Genomic DNA, 15617 nt, shown 5'->3' with positions numbered 1-15617 from the left:
TAGCTGCTGGGTAGCTAAGTCTTGCACATTTGAGGTACCTGGAAGTCACCAAAGTTTTTGGCTTTTCTAATTAAGCCACAGTGTTGAAACAGAGTAAGTCATCTGAAGGAGATTTGTCCTTGTCTCACGTATTCTCATAACCCTTCACAGAGCCTCCTACTCTTTCCTAATCTTCATTTAACCTGAGTTCTAGTCATCAAAGGACGTTTAATACTTCTCTACACCCATAGAGTGACCATCATTTCCCCCTTTTTGTTCTACTGCTGATACACTGATTTCCTTATGTTGAACTAACTAACCTTGTATTGTCCATCCATGCAAAGTTTGGCCGTCCTAAGTGTGTAGAGGTGGCTCATTCGTTTGCAATTTCTTGGTTACTAATGACACTTGGCATCTTTCCATGGACTCATTGGCATCCACGCAATCTCTCTTTTGAAGCCACTTCAAGGCTGTCATAATTCTGAATCATATGAGCCTCTTTACATACTCTAAACTTACAAGGTCTCTGACAAATTCATCGCAAGGCCCTTGTTGCCAAGCCTGCTGACCTGAGCTTGCTCCCCAGGTATCACACGGTGGCAGGAAAGGGCTGACGCTCAGAAACTGCCCTCTGGCCTCCACACACACCCCAGCAGGCACTCACTGCGCAGCCCACAAAACTTAAGAAATATTGTGAATATCTTTTTCCATTTGAGAACTTGTCTCTAATTTTCCTAACCACATTACATCAAAAGCACATTTTAAAAAGCCCAATTATGAGTTTTCCTCTTATAGTTTGCACACTCTGGACTTTAAGGAATTCTTTTTAAGGAAAAGTGACAAGGGTGACCCTGGTTTCTTCTAGTTACCCTATAGTTTTAGGCTTTAGACTTAAAACCAAGTCTCTTCAGATTTTAGTTGTTTCTGCTAGCTTTTCCCAATTGCACACAAAATTCTGCCAGCATTATTTGCTGAACAGGTTCCTCTTTCCTGACTGAGTTGGCCTGGCTCCCTTGTGGCTCACTGGAACATGCAGACGTGGCTCCCTGTGTCGGTCTCCTCGGACACCATTTTGATAACTATGGGATGCAGCCTTGAGAACAGGAGCAAGGGGCCTCCAGCTCTGCTCTGACAGTTCCACTAGCTTCTAGGTCATTTGCATTGCACACATTTTAAACTGTCAATTTCTAAAAACTGCTGCAATTTTGATTTGAATTTTTATCTGTCACATCTATAGTAGTCCTGAGGCTTGAACTCTTGACCTTGTGAGTGGCAAACACTCTATATTGAGCTATATATACTCAGCTGGCTTGGACATTTGAGATAGGGTCTCACCATGTTAACCCAGTCTTGAGTTGTCTCCCTCGAAAACACAGTCTACTGTCTATGAGACAGTCTCTGATTGGTCTGGAAATCACCAATCAGGCTGCCTGGCTAGAGACCTAGAGATTCTCCTGTCTCCACTCCTGTAGAGCTGGGGATTAAAAGAGCACATTTTTGTGGGTTCTGGAGCTCAAACTGAGGTCCTTGCACTTGCCAGACAAGCGTCTGACCAGCTGAGTTCTCCCTGCCTCCCGTGCCCTCTTATCAGCTGTTTTCTAGAAGAGACTTTGGTGCCTCAGCTCACTAGTGTCCTTCGTTTCCTGTACTTTATCTTGTTTTGCTACCAGAGTGATACTGGTCTCATAAAGGACCAGCAGCACTGGCTTTGTAAACGAGCGTTTTGTGGGATGGGCATTTCTTTCTTAAACAATTGACGGACTGACTGGGCACACCCTCTGTACTGGTTTCCTTTGTGAGATGGTTTTTCATTCAAAGCCATTTAGACTTCTTTTTTCTTTTGTAGCACTGAGTATTAAGCCTAGGGTTTTGTGCTCAAGAGGCAAGCACTCTACTTCTGAGCTACACCCAGCTCCAGAGCTTCAGGTCTGAAGAGAAAGTTTTTGCTGAGCTGATTTCCGCTGCTGGCAGCATGCCTGCCATGAACTCTCGGAGTGCTCACGGCAGGTGAGAAGCAGAGAGGGCTGGCTGGCAGGAGAGACTGATGTTGATTTTCGTATTAGTTGTGCATTTCCCTTATTCCTAACAGTTCATGACACATGACGGCAGGGGGCGAGGGGGGGGGATGAACTCAGGTTCCCATGCCCCTAGGTAGCCCGTTATCTAGTTTTTCTTTGCAAATTACATTCCCTTACCAGACACGAGCTCTTTAGGCGGGGTGGGGCCATGCCCACAGTGCTTACACTGCAGGAATCAGATGTGTGTCGGGGTACAGAGGGCAGCCAGTACGACTGTGCAAAGTCCTGCACAGGTCTGCGCACCAGGCACAAAGCTCTGTCCTGCTTACTAAGTAGTTACTAGAGGGTCAATGCAGAGTCCATAGGTCCCAGAAGCACTCTTCCTGTCTCTGAAAGTACAGGTCACGTGATAGGAACCGAACGAGTGGTGGATTTGGGCATCATGAGACCTGTGACTGAGAGCCATATGTGTGCTAGTCTAGGTCAGGAATGGACAGATGTTAAAATACTACAAATACCACATCAAGTTCTGCCTGAGACCAAGTGCAGATCATCTGTGTCCACAGAAATGAGAGGGTTACACAGGGTTACTGCTAGCAGCAGGATGAAGGGCCAGCTCATTGAAGGGGGACCAGTGGGGGAACAGGAATATACCAGGAAATGAAGATGCTCAAAATGCACTACCTACGTGTACGCAGATGTCATAATGAAACCCATTACGGGTAATTAGCATATGCTAATAAAGTAAAAAGCTGCCTGTGTACAGGGAGCACACGCCACACAACAGGTTAGCAGTCAAAGGACTTCTTTGTCCTCCGTGTTCCCTCTGCTTGGCTTCTCCCGGTCCTTTACCCCTGTTCCTCTCGGGCCATGTTGTCCCGTCATTCAGAAGACCCAAATCACATCTGCCCTTGCGAAACAAGCCTGATCTTCAGACTTCAGATCCATGCCACATCTCACAATAAAGTAAGACTTTAGACTTGATGTTCATGTCTAAAAGGAGGCACCTGAGAGCTGAGTTTGGCTTACCAAGTCAGGCAGATGCAAGAGATATTTTAGAAGCTGAGAAGCCGTTACTGAGGGAATTACTAAGACATCTTCAGAAGAGGGCCAATGAGACGGCTCAGTGGGGTGCTGGCTGTCCAGTGGGTGAGTGTGAATCCTGAGTATGAGTCTCTGGACCTTACTGATGGAGGGGGAGAGCGACTCGCTTACAGGTACAGTGTGGCATGCATGTGACCTCCCCCCAAAATGAATATATAAATGCAATTTTAAAATAAAGACTTGTTGGGACCATTTGGAGCCCTGGCCTCCAGCTGTTCTTCTCCACTAGGGATCTTTACTTTTTTTCTGATTTGAGTTACTGAAAGCTGTGTCAAAGTTGTTTACCAGCTCTGTTTCACGAGCATGTGTTGCCTTGCCTTGAGGATGAGGATAAGGTTTTCACGTGCTGGTCCACCTGACTGTGTTGGGTATATAAGCCTCCATGGTGCTATTGAATAAGGGGCTTCTTACCAGTGACTAGAGGTCCGTGTCTCTGTCTATGTGTCTTTGTATGTTTCAATCTCCAGCCCCTTGCCCGAAGCTTGCGAGCTGTATGGTAGCGCATAGAGAACAGACGGGCGTTGTGTGTTGCAAAGACTTCCCCCAAATAGATGGCATCTCCTTCATGTTTTGTTTTCAAGCAATTATTTAACACCAAGTGTTCAAATAAATTCTCTGAGACATTTTTGTTGGTATAGATTTTAAATTACACACTTGTTTTCACACCCTCAAACATGGTTCTTAAGAAGGCTAGTTATAGGCAGTTGTCAATACTTTCCAAGGAGAGGAGAAACGACATTTCAGTCCAATGGAAGCATTCTCTATACGAGGGTTAGCATCCTCTCATCTCCAGGTGGGCGACTCCGATTCATGCAGTAAATGACTGTTACGCTTTAAAAGGCGCCCTAGTTCTTCTACGTGACATTTCATGCCCACTTTAAGTCAAGAGGTCAGCCTACTTGCGATCATTCTGTGGGCCCTGAAGTGGTGAGCACCCGGGCTCCTCTGACACACAACTGGGCCCCTGGTTAGTGAGGTGTCATGTCAGGCCTCTCAATGACGGCTCCCAGGAAACCTAGGGTTTTAGAAGTGACCACGGTGGCCGAGAGCCAGTGTAACACCAGAGATCACACAGGACTCTGAGTGACCTGAAAGAGGTGCATGGGGAGAGATTTTAACTTCTCTTGACATAAAACTGGCAGAAACAAGAATCACCAAATCCCCGCAACTAAAAATCATGAGGGTGAAACATGTTTGTGCATCATGACGAGGCCCGCACAGACCACCTCCCTCACGGCTTTGCCAGAACCGCGATGGACAATGGGACCTGGTTTACACATGATGTGAATACAAAGTCTTAAAATTTATAATAGGACATTAAAATAATCTTCTAATAAAATCAGCCTTCGGTATAAAGGAATCTAAATTTCAGTATTCTGTATACTTCTAAATAAATAACTCTGATCTATAACCATTGAAAATATTACAGTTTACGGTGACATTGGAAGAAAGAAGCCACACGGCATCATAAGTGAAAATAAAATGTCAATTTAAAAATAAGCCTAAAACACACGGAGCTAAAATAATAGAAAATCAAAACACTCAGTATCTAATTAAATAGGTAGCGGTGGGATGACCACATACATGCTCGACAACACGCATGCGCTCAGTTCATACAAAAGCCCTTAAATTCACAAGTTCCAAATAAATAAGTGGAAACACAAAGGAAGGTACTGTGCCAGCCAGTAATAACTACAAAGCAATGTCTCTCTTTTCCTCCAAATGATTCTAACAGGAAAACAGAACATAAAGATCACTTGCTAAAAAACTATAATTCATGATTTTTTTTTTAAAAAAAAAGATGTTGCCTAGAATATACAAAAGTCAAAGCAAGGCTTCCGAAACATTTGATCACTGTACCGTAAATAAGGAAAGGCCACCTAATGACAGATTTAAACAAAACTAGACATTTAAAGTTGTCTTTTGAAGGTATGATTGAATTTCTGCTTCATGACCACATGATGGGGTCCAAAACGAGTCCATGATAGACACGCACATTCCACATACCCGAGCGTATGGCCTGTGGCCACTCAGTCACACGTGGTGGACTGTTTCACTCAACAAAGTAAGGGTTTGCCTCCCATGACCACCCACACAGTAGGAACTACCCCTTACTTGGATTCCTAGTTTTAGGTTCCAAAATGTAATAGATGCTCAGGAAGTCTCTCTTGAGCTGTGGAACCAGGACTCATTGCTTTCGGCAGCATAGAAGCCACAGCGAAATCTCACCTGAGACTTGGGAGTTCTGTCACGGTGCCTTCAGGCCTGTCAAATTCATTGCCACAGATCTATCAGTTTCTAATTCAAGGCCAACAGTCCTACAGTTTATCTAGTTCACAGGTAAGCCTTCTCCAAAGATGTGAGCCTGCACACTGTAGTCAAGTTAAAAGAATAAAGGTCATCTTTGTACTCTGCTGGATATCTACTTGCGGCTACTGCTTCAGACAAACACACACCCACACAACCCTTTCACAAATGGAGAGAAGGATCTAGAGTAACGCCCAAAGCTTAAATTACACAGCTCCCAGGATTAACTAAAACATGGCATTGAAACCATAAGGAAACTTTCTGATTACAAAGAAACTTATTGCATGGTGGCAGGAAGCAATGACTGTAAACTGGGAGTGGTCTTTAGCCCTCAGTGCGAGCTTGGCGTGACCCTGCTCAGCACGGAGTGACCCTGCTCAGAGTGCTTCACCACACGAGCTCGCAGCAAGGAGAGGGGCGTGTGCTCCACAGCTCCCTCCACTGTCCTCAGTGCCCACACCGTATTTGCCTTCTTTTGTGGACCATTCTAAGAGAGTTCTCTGGGTTGTTTCTCTAAAGTCCGTCCTTGGGTCCTCGCTGCAGGGGAGGGGGAATGTTTCATGGTTCCTGAAATAAAAGCTGTTTGGGAAGTTTGCATCTTTGTCTGTCTGTCAGCACGCCTGTCCGTCCCACTTGATGCTAGGAGAGGTAGACCCAGTGTTTAAGTCCTGCCACCCCCTGCAGCAGCTTAGTGTAATAAAAGTCCATGTTGTCGGCAAAGTCTGTACAGACAGGTGACTCCATGTTGCCCAGAGTGCAGTAGAGCGCGGTCCCTCCCACGCTGAGGAAGACTGTGGCTATGCACAGCAAGATGAGCAGGATGCAGGAGCCACTGCCGACCTCATCTGAAACAAGAGAACAGGGTCAGAGGTCACACAGCCATGGTCAGCTCAGGCTCCTCACCTGCCTTCCTGTAGCTGCAAGCCTGTTAATCAACGCTAGCAACCTAGTTGCTGTACCCCCACGCTTCTTCTTCATACCTCCATAGCTGTGGGTGCTGCATCTGTGGGCCAAATACTCTGAGGAAATTTCATCTGTACGTACTCGTTTCTTACTGTATTCCCTTAAACAAAACCGTGTAACAATTACTTATAAATTATTTGAACTCATGAGACAGTATACGCAATGTGGATGACTCCAACTGCTGAGCCAACTCTCTGACCCAAGACACTCTTCAACAAAGAATAAACAGTCAGGCAGTGGTGGTGCTCGCCTTTAATCCTCGAGAGCACTCGGGAGGCAGAGGCAGGCAGATCTCTGTGAGTTTGAGGTCAGCCTAGTCTACAGAGTGAGTTCCAAGACAGCCAGGACTACAGAGAAACCCTACCTCAAAAAAGACAAAAAGCAAACAAAAAGAATAAACAAAGTATGCAGGAAGGATTAGTGAGACGGCTTAGCGGGTCTTGCACTTGGCTTGCAAGCCTGGTAGCCTGAGTTCAATCCCTGGAATTAAGGGTGGAAGAAGAGATGGAGCTCCCAGAAGTCGTGGCACAGGTGTGAAATGAACAATCATCATCATCATCATCATCAAAGCACACAGGCGCTATGAACAGATCCTATGAAAACAATATGCCGCCTTATATAAGGGTCTTGAGCACCTGCAGATTTTATTTTTATGAAGCCTGTGGTACATGAAGAGATGATATCTATTTTGTTTAAATGAAATACTTTATGAGCTGGGATGGGAACAAGCCATGAGCTGCTGCTGAGTACCCGACAAGAGACTGGTACAGAAAAGACGCAACGTGTGCACGGAGTAGATTCCAGCCCTGGAGGACAGAATGTGGGACGGAGGGTGTGAAGCGCTCACCAGCATTTCCCACACCGACGGAGCACAGGCTGCAACATTTCTGACACTGAGTTAAATGAGATATACCGTTGAAGCACATTTTGTGTATTTCCAAGCTTCTTGTGTGGCTGTCATAAATTTAAAATCACCTATGAGGACTGGAGTGATGACTGGACTGCTCTTCCAGAAGACCCAGCTTTGAGTCCCAGGCAGGAGATGGCTCACAGCCCTCTGTAGCTCCAGTGCCAGGGGATCTGATGCCCTCCTTTAGCCTTCTCAGGCACTGCACACATGGGATGCACAGACACACATGAGGCAAAACACCCATGCACATTAAAAAAAAATCACCTATGAGCATCCACATTGTATTCTAGGACACAGTGCTGACTAATGGAAGGATGGGCTCTTTAGGGAGCTCCAGGCAGGAGGTGAGATTTGCAACTATACATGTGTAAGCTTCACATGAAGGTCTTATGACTGTTGAGATCAATTCATACACTATCTACATGTTTTTCATTGTCCTTAGTGGCAGAGTAGTGATTTTTTTTTTTTTTTTTTTTTTTTTTTTTTGGTTTTTCGAGACAGGGTTTCTCTGTGGCTTTGGAGCCTGTCCTGGAACTAGCTCGTGTAGACCAGGCTGGCCTCGAACTCACAGAGATCCGCCTGCCTCTGCCTCCCGAGTGCTGGGATTAAAGGCGTGCGCCACCATCGCCCGGCTCAGAGTAGTGATTATTATTTTGTATTTCAAGGAGGATGATGTTGAGAACATGGTAAAGGGTGAGGTGGCCTGAGAGTCCCAGACTCTGGTGCACCATGGGAAGGGGATGGAGCATGGAGGCTGTGCTGGTTACAACAAGATGCCTGGATAAAAAGGAAGCATTTCCAAGGCCTTTCAGTTTCACGGTTGAAAATCCCAGGCAGCTCTCCCGCTATCTTAGAAACACAGCTCGGCGTTCACACCGTTACTCAGGGCATAGAGAAGCACTCTGACAGACTCTGAGCTGGTTTCCACTTCCCTTACTCACTCCTGCCTCAGGCCACTCTTTCTGCAGCCACACAAGGCAGCACTACTGTGACAGCATGGCCTCGGTGCTGGCCAGGGGCTGAGAGGCTCAGTCGCAACCATGAGGAGCAGACGGACTTGGAAGGCACTCAGCTTCCATTCAGAGAGTGCCTCACAATAAAAGAGGGACATTTACTTGTCCCTAAAAACAAAATAAAAAACAAGTTCACTAGAGAAGAAAAAAAGAAAAGAGGAAAATACTAAAGAAAAAAACCCGAGGTGAGTTCTTAACTTTGACCATTGTCCATTTCTGGACTGGAGAGACCACAAGGTCAATTTTGCAACTCGCTCAATTATTTCAGCAAAAAATGTTTCAAAACTTTAAGATCTAACTTGATTTCTTTTTGTTTCTCTGCTAGAAGATGGAGCAAGTGCACACAGTCCTTACAAGCCCTGCTGGCAAAGATGTCACATGACTGTCCAGCCCTCACAGACCCGGGGCGGTGCGCACCTTGATCCAGGTTATCATCGATTTCCTGGAACCGCACTCTCCGCTTGGCTGGCTTCTGCTGCATTTGGGCGGGATGGTCTCCTACTGTGTCATTCCTCTTCTTTAGTATGGACACCAGCCCTTCTGCAGGAACAGCCTGTTGGGCATCAGAAGAACCAGTTATGTTAAAGCGGGTGGGACTTCGGGGCAATACATTACACATGCAACCATAGAACATCATTGCAGTGATGTATACTCCATCTCTACACTTAACAATAGGTTTTCTGGGGGCTGGAGAGATGGCTCAGAGGTTAAGAGCATTGCCTGCTCTTCCAAAGGTCCTGAGTTGAATTCCCAGCAACCACATGGTGGCTCACAACCATCTGTAATGGGGTCTGGTGCCCTCTTCTGGCCTGCAGATATACACACAGACATAATATTGTATACATAATAAATAAATAAATATTTAAAAAAAACAATAGGTTTTCTATCTCTCTCTCTCTCTCCCCCTCCTTCATTCTATAGCTCAGAACTGCTTGGAACTTGCTATAGCCCAGGCTGGCCCTGAATTTGAGATCTTTCTCGGAGCTCCTGAATGCTATCACACCTAGCTAACCTTCACGGCCTGTTTTTGCAAATTTAATTGTCCAATTCTGCACATCTTTGGGGGGCCTTAAGGCAGAATGGGAAGCTGTGACAGACCGGAAAACTCTGCGTCAGGCACCTCCAACCCACACTACCCATGTTATACAGCCTTCTGGTTTTCACGCAGGCCACCGCTCTCCTTCCTACCTACCTCCCATTTCATACCAGAAGCACCTGCTCAACATTTAGGAGCCAAAGCTTTCAAGGTACAAAGGTTGCTGGGGTCGGGGGGCAAGGAGGGTCAGTTGAAGAGGAGGAGGGGAAGTAGTTGCTCACTTTTGCACATTCCAGCCGACTGGTAGGAGGTGCCTGCTTGCTCCATGCTATAGGTGATGATATGGGTGGGCACTACGGGCTCGACACTGTGGATGTCAGTGCTGTAAGCTAGGGTGGCCTCTAATGCCATTTATCCGATCAATGGCATAAAGCTCTTAATATGATTTCCAGTTCCAGGCAGCAATCTCGGACAATTATGGATTCCATTAGTTCTTTTTATAATTCAGAGCTCTTAGGGGCAAATGACTCTAGACAGTCTTCTACCGGGGTTCTCTGAACGTGGGTCTATAGAAACCATTATCTTAAAAAAAATCAATAAGTTGGCAATTTATTCTTTTTATAGAAAATACATATCTCAGATAGCTTGATTCTGAGAAAACTAAAGGACTTTACTGACATTAAAATGCTAAGTACAGGGCTGGCAAGATGGCTCAGTGGGTAAGAGTGCTTGCCACCGAGCCTGAAGATGTCCCTGAGTTTGGTCCCTGGAGCTCATATAGTGGAAATAGAGAACTGACTTCCTCAAGCTGTCCTCTGACCTCCATACATCTGGGGCACAAGTATGCCCTTCTCAATACAGAAATAAATATCATTTTTTATAAATGTGTAGGAATAGATTTTTTTAAATTTTGCTTTAGAAAAGAATTCCTTCACAAAACAATGGAAAATGATTTGACAAGTGCCTTTCTTAGAGCGTGAGACAAACACACAGTGTTAAGTTATTAAAGAGCAAGGACTGGAGCCAGCGAGGCTGCTAAGCAGGAAGAGCACTTGGGTCTGATTCCCGATCCCACCCCAGAAGGAGAGAACTGACGTTCAGACGGTGTGTTCCAACTCCGACACACTCTGCGGCATGTCTGCACTCACACCATGTATCATACGTGTACAAAATAAGTAAATGCATGTCAAAAACCTTAAAAAACGGGACAGAAAATAGAAACTAGTTTTAATGAAAGATGTACAACTGGCAATCTTCTTATCTCTAGAAAATATAAAACCAAAAGCAACAAGCCTCATGGAACCTTCGTTATCTTTTCCATTAAACATTTCTCTGTTCTGCGTTTGTCAGTGGTAAATTTACCAACCATAGGAAGGCTTTGTTTTTGTTTTCACGGAGAGTCTTGCTATTTTCCGGAGCTGGTCTTAAACTCCTGGACTTCAATAATACCCTACTGCATGCCAGGTGAGAGAGAGAGAGAGAGAGAGAGAGAGAGAGAGAGAGAGAGAACATGCATGTGTGTGTATCCTGCAGGAGTTAGTCCTTTCCCTCCACTGTGTGGGCTTCAGAGATTGAACTCAGGATCCTCGGGCTTGGCAGCAAGCACCTTTACCTGCTGAGCCATTAGCCAACCCTTAAGGTACAGTTTTAACTTAGAAAAAAAAAATCCTATTAAGAGCAGCCCTAAGATGGGAGATGATGGCACACACCTTTAATCCCAGCAGAGGCAGGCAGATCTCTGAATTTATTTGAGGTCACCGCTAGATACACAGAGAAATGCTGTCTCAAAAAACGACAACAAACCAAACCAAACCAAACCAAACCAAACCAAACCAAACCAAAAGAAGTGTTAAACCATGCTGAGCAAGCATGAAGGCCTAAGTCTGGATCCCCAGCACCCAAACCAACTGCTGGGTGTGTCCATGCACCTGTAACCCCAACACTGGGTATGGGGTGGGGAGTGGAGACAGGTGGACAGCTGGGGCTTACCAGCTGCCGGTTTAGCTGAAAAACAGCACGTTCCAGGTTCCAGTGAGAGACTGTTTCAAGGAAAATAAAGCCCACATCTGATACAGGGATAGAAGACACCTAACACCACTTCTGCCACACACACACACACACACACACACACACACACACACACGCAAAGGGACAGTGAGAAGGGTGAGCCCAGGAGCCGCATCACTGTCAAGTGTATCCTTGGGACATTAATTCTGCATTTGTAAGTTCAAGAAACAAACTATAATCAAATGATGTTGGAAGTACAGCAGATTGAGAGGTCCCCTGGAACGGTACAGCTGGTCTCAGTGCGGCAGGAGAGTTTGTCTCTGGAGGCCATCAAGGGATGCAAGCCTTATTGAGGGCGCCATCTTGTTTCCTTTGGAGGAGGGCAGAGGCAGAGTCTGAGAAAGCGCAATGGCATGGGATGATTCAGAGTCGGCTGTGACTTCCTTGTTCCCCATGCTAAGAATCAGACCCTTCCCTCTTTACCAGCAAAGCTCTGTCATTTCCACCCCCACTTCTGGTTCTGTTGTTCCAAAGTGAAGGAGAATGTTCTTCCCTCAGGTTCTTTTCAGGTATCTTGTCTAGGTTTTCCTTCCTTCCTTCCTTCCTTCCTTCCTTCCTTCCTTTCCTCCCTCCTTCCCTCCCTCCCTCTCTTCCTCCCTCCCTCCCTCTCTCTCTTTCTTCCTTTTATTTTTTTTTTTATTCGAGACAGGGTTTCTGATGTGGGATGTCCTTCTGTATATGTGTTGCTTTTATTGGATAATGAATAAAGCTGTTTTGACCAATGGCTTAGCAGAATAAAGTCAGGTGGGAAATCTGAACAGAGATATATAGAGAGTAGGCACAGTCAAAAAGATGGCATGTAACTGCCAAGGAAGAAAGATGCTAGAAAAAAAAATAAAAAAAAAATAAAAAAAAAGAAAGATGCTAGAACTTACTGGTAAGCCACAGCCCTCGTGGCAATACACAAATGAATAGAAATGGGTTAATTTAAGATTAAAAGCTAGCTAGAAATATGCCTAAGCTATTGGCCAACAGTGTTGTAATTAATATAGTTTTGTGTGATTATTTGGGTCAGGGAGGCTGGGAAATGAACGCCCAGTCTCTACTTACAGGGTTTCTCTGTAGCTTTGGAGCCTGTCCTGGCACTTGCTCTGTAGGCCAGGCTGGCCTCGAACTCATAGAGATTTGATCCACCTGCCTCTTGCCTCCCTAGTGCAGGGATTAAAGGTGTGTGCCACAATCCTTTCTGTCTTTTGGGCATATTTTCTGGTTCCTACAGCACACACATGGGGAACAAAGCACACTGGGTGTAAGCACAGGAGATGCCGGCTAAGGAGGGCAAATCCTGGATGCAGGAGGTATAACACTTAGGTTAGGATGTGTCATCTGTGTGGATGTGGGTTTGTTTTTTTCTGCAATAGTTTGGAACAAAGAGTTTGGACTTGCTTGAAACAGAATTCCTACTTCCTACAGCATGGCAGCCAGAATCAGACCTACCCCACTCAGAATTCCTGCCTCATATGGATCTCCTACCCCTCACTCAGAATTTCTATTATCATAGCATGGCAGTCCAACACCAAGAGTTTAAGAAAGAACTTGCCTTAATCTGAATTTGCTTGGTAGAATTTGCCTTACTTCCATGGCTGATGGGTAAGTAATCCGAAATAAGGGCATGGCCTTGTACATGGTGTCACCTAATGATGCCAAACGTGTCTATATAGAGTCTCTATATACGACGATGCGTCTCCTGGAAACTACTCCATGATTGTTATTGTTGCTATGATAAAGAGGGCTAAGTGTGGCGCACACCTTTAATCCCAGCACCCTTGGGGGGTAGAGGCAAGAGATCTCTGTGAGTTCAGGGCCAGCTGGTCTACATAGTTAGTCCCAGGACTCAAGGAACTCTAGGCAGCGTGGGCCTTGTGAGCATGGCTCTGGCAGGCCTTGCCCTTCTGCCCCATTCCCTCTGTCTTGCTACAAACCATTAGATTAGATACCTGAAGCTAGACACCAAGGTCTATTCCCTTATTTGACCACTTCCTCCTCCTGAGACTGACTACCAGGGTCCAGCTATCAAAGTATTAAAGTCAAGCAATCAAAAGCCCCCTTTGGCTACCCTAATTAGCATGGCCAATTAAACTTAAACACCTCATCCTAACAGGGGGTTTCCCCTTCTACTTTTTTTTTAAAAATATTTATTATTTATTATGTATACAATATTCTTTCTCTGTGTATGCTTGCTGGCCAGAAGAGGGCACCAGACCTCATTACAGATGGTTGTGAGCCACCATGTGGTTGCTGGGAATTGAACTCAGGACCTTTGGAAGAGCAGGCAATGCTCTTAACCGCTGAGCCATCTCTCCAGCCCCCCCCCCCCCCTTCTACTTTTATAAACTGCCATTTTCCTAAGCTTGTCTCCTCTCTATCCAGAGGCAGTTCCTTGTCAGGACAAATATCCCTGCCCCCTTTTTCTTGTCCCCTCCCCCCTCACTCATCCTCTCTCTTCTTTACCACCATATCCTAGCCCATTCTAACACAGACCTCTCTTTTTTCGTCTCTTAAAAATCACACCTGCAAGGTCATTTGTCACTGTTTTTCTGCCAGAGTCAGAAAGCAGCCACTTTGACTTTTCTTCCCTGTTTAATAAATCATTTCACCGTGAAAACAGGTGTTTGGGTGTGGTCTGTGCCTAATCCAAGTCTGGGAGGTAGTTACTGCAGCTGTGTGTGGGGGGGGGGTGAGAGTGGGAGTGGGGGCTGTCCTCCTTCAACGACAGCCAGGGCTACATAGTGACACTGGCTCAAAAAAAAATATGAAGAATTTCAGTCTGTCCTCACTCCTTCCTTCATGGTACTGGGATCAGGACCAGGACCTTCTCTAAGCTAGAAAAATGTAAAGAAAATTTAAATCTCCAAGAGAGCTTCCTCAGTGAGAGCAAATTAAATTCCCTGTTTCAATTAGCCAATTGTTTTGGTACCCAAACAATATCCACCCAGCCAGTCCACTTGGAACGTCTGGGCATGATTACTGTAACTGGTGCACTTGGATAGATGCAGGGCTGGAAAACATCCATCTGGACCAGTCCTGTGCATCCACACATAAACGGCTCACCCTGCCCAACAATCAACAGTCACTTTAAACAGATCAGAGGGTACAAAACAAGGTGATTCTATGACCCCCGGAACTGCAGTTCCTAACAGGAGAAGAGGGCAGAGCATGCTGCAGTCCCTCCTCAGCAGATTATGGAGGAAATGGGCCAAAATTAGACTATTTTCACCTGGAGCCTCAAGCCTTGTTAGTTTTAAACAAGAACACACGCTTGACTTCCAGCTCACTTGACAATGACAAGCCACATTCGTATATTGTGTGTAACTTTTGTTTGTTTGTTTTTGTTTTTGAAGACAGGGTTTCTTTGTGTAACAGCTCTGGCTGGCCTGGAACTCACTATGTAGACCAGGCTGGCCTTGAATTCACAGAGATCCACCTGCCTCTGCCTTCTGAGTGCTGAGGTTAAAGGTGTGTGCCACCACTGCCCGGCTATATTGTGGGTATCTTAAATGCTAGCAATTTCACTATGGATGAACGTGTGCTTTAACAGACAATTCCACACTAAGCCCTGTTCCGTTCTCACGACAGTTTCAGACGTCATCAGAGGAAAAGCCAAATGTAAAGAGCCCAGGAGTGTGACCACAGGCAGAGTCGAGAACAAACTCAGGGCTAAATACGGAGACCTGATTTGCACTATCGGGATTTTATTTTGCATGTATTTGTGACCATTAGGGTGAAATAAATGGAGTTTTCAAATAAGATTTGCAAGGCTCTGGCTTCCCAGAAGTTGTTTATGTCTTCTACCTGAAATTCTTATCTTTTCTATTCCCCCGTCAAGAGATGCTTAAACTGATGCCTATTCTTGTCATGGGGGCAGATCAATGTCACCACTACTGTCACAGCTAATTGACAGAACAGGTCATTTGCTGAACCTGGTGGTCATTTTCACAGAAGATCCCGTGGCTTCCTCAGGCCTCGCGAGACTAAACCTGGGAACACTGCGGCAGGATGTGCCAAGTGGGAAAACAGATCGCGGGGGGGGGGGGGGGGGGGGTGGGGGGGTGGTGGGGGGGGGGGGGGGGGGGTGGGGGGTGGGGGGGGTGGTGTTTGGCGCACACACCATGCTGAATTTCTAAGCGCTTAAGAAGGAAAAAGCATATTGTTAAAAGCAAACCCAGGAACTTTCTGATGCATCTAAGCACCTAGATCAGGTGGTGCTGCACGCACTTGCT

At 45.8% G+C, this 15617-nt stretch overlaps 1 protein-coding gene across 2 annotated transcripts in view; it reads right to left on the bottom strand.

Moving 5' to 3' along the window:
* Positions 1–4573: 4573 nt before the first annotated feature.
* Cnst (consortin, connexin sorting protein) overlaps positions 4574–15617 on the bottom strand; it is an 82812-nt gene continuing 71768 nt past the window's right edge. For both annotated transcript variants that reach the window (XM_041635385.1, XM_041635386.1), the window contains exons 10-11: positions 8712–8847; positions 4574–6253 (exon numbers count right to left, since the gene is read on the bottom strand). In XM_041635385.1, the coding sequence (XP_041491319.1) occupies positions 6048–6253; positions 8712–8847 (342 nt within the window). In that variant the 3' untranslated portion in view covers positions 4574–6047. The remainder of the gene's footprint in view (positions 6254–8711; positions 8848–15617) is intronic.

The sequence above is a fragment of the Microtus oregoni genome, unplaced genomic scaffold (genome assembly GCF_018167655.1).
Source record: "Microtus oregoni isolate MIOR12 unplaced genomic scaffold, Mior012 000047F_ref0000412, whole genome shotgun sequence".
Classification (NCBI taxonomy): domain Eukaryota; kingdom Metazoa; phylum Chordata; class Mammalia; order Rodentia; family Cricetidae; genus Microtus; species Microtus oregoni.
The sequence above is the reverse complement of the archived record's forward strand: the minus strand, read 5'-3'. Positions and strand labels throughout refer to the sequence as shown.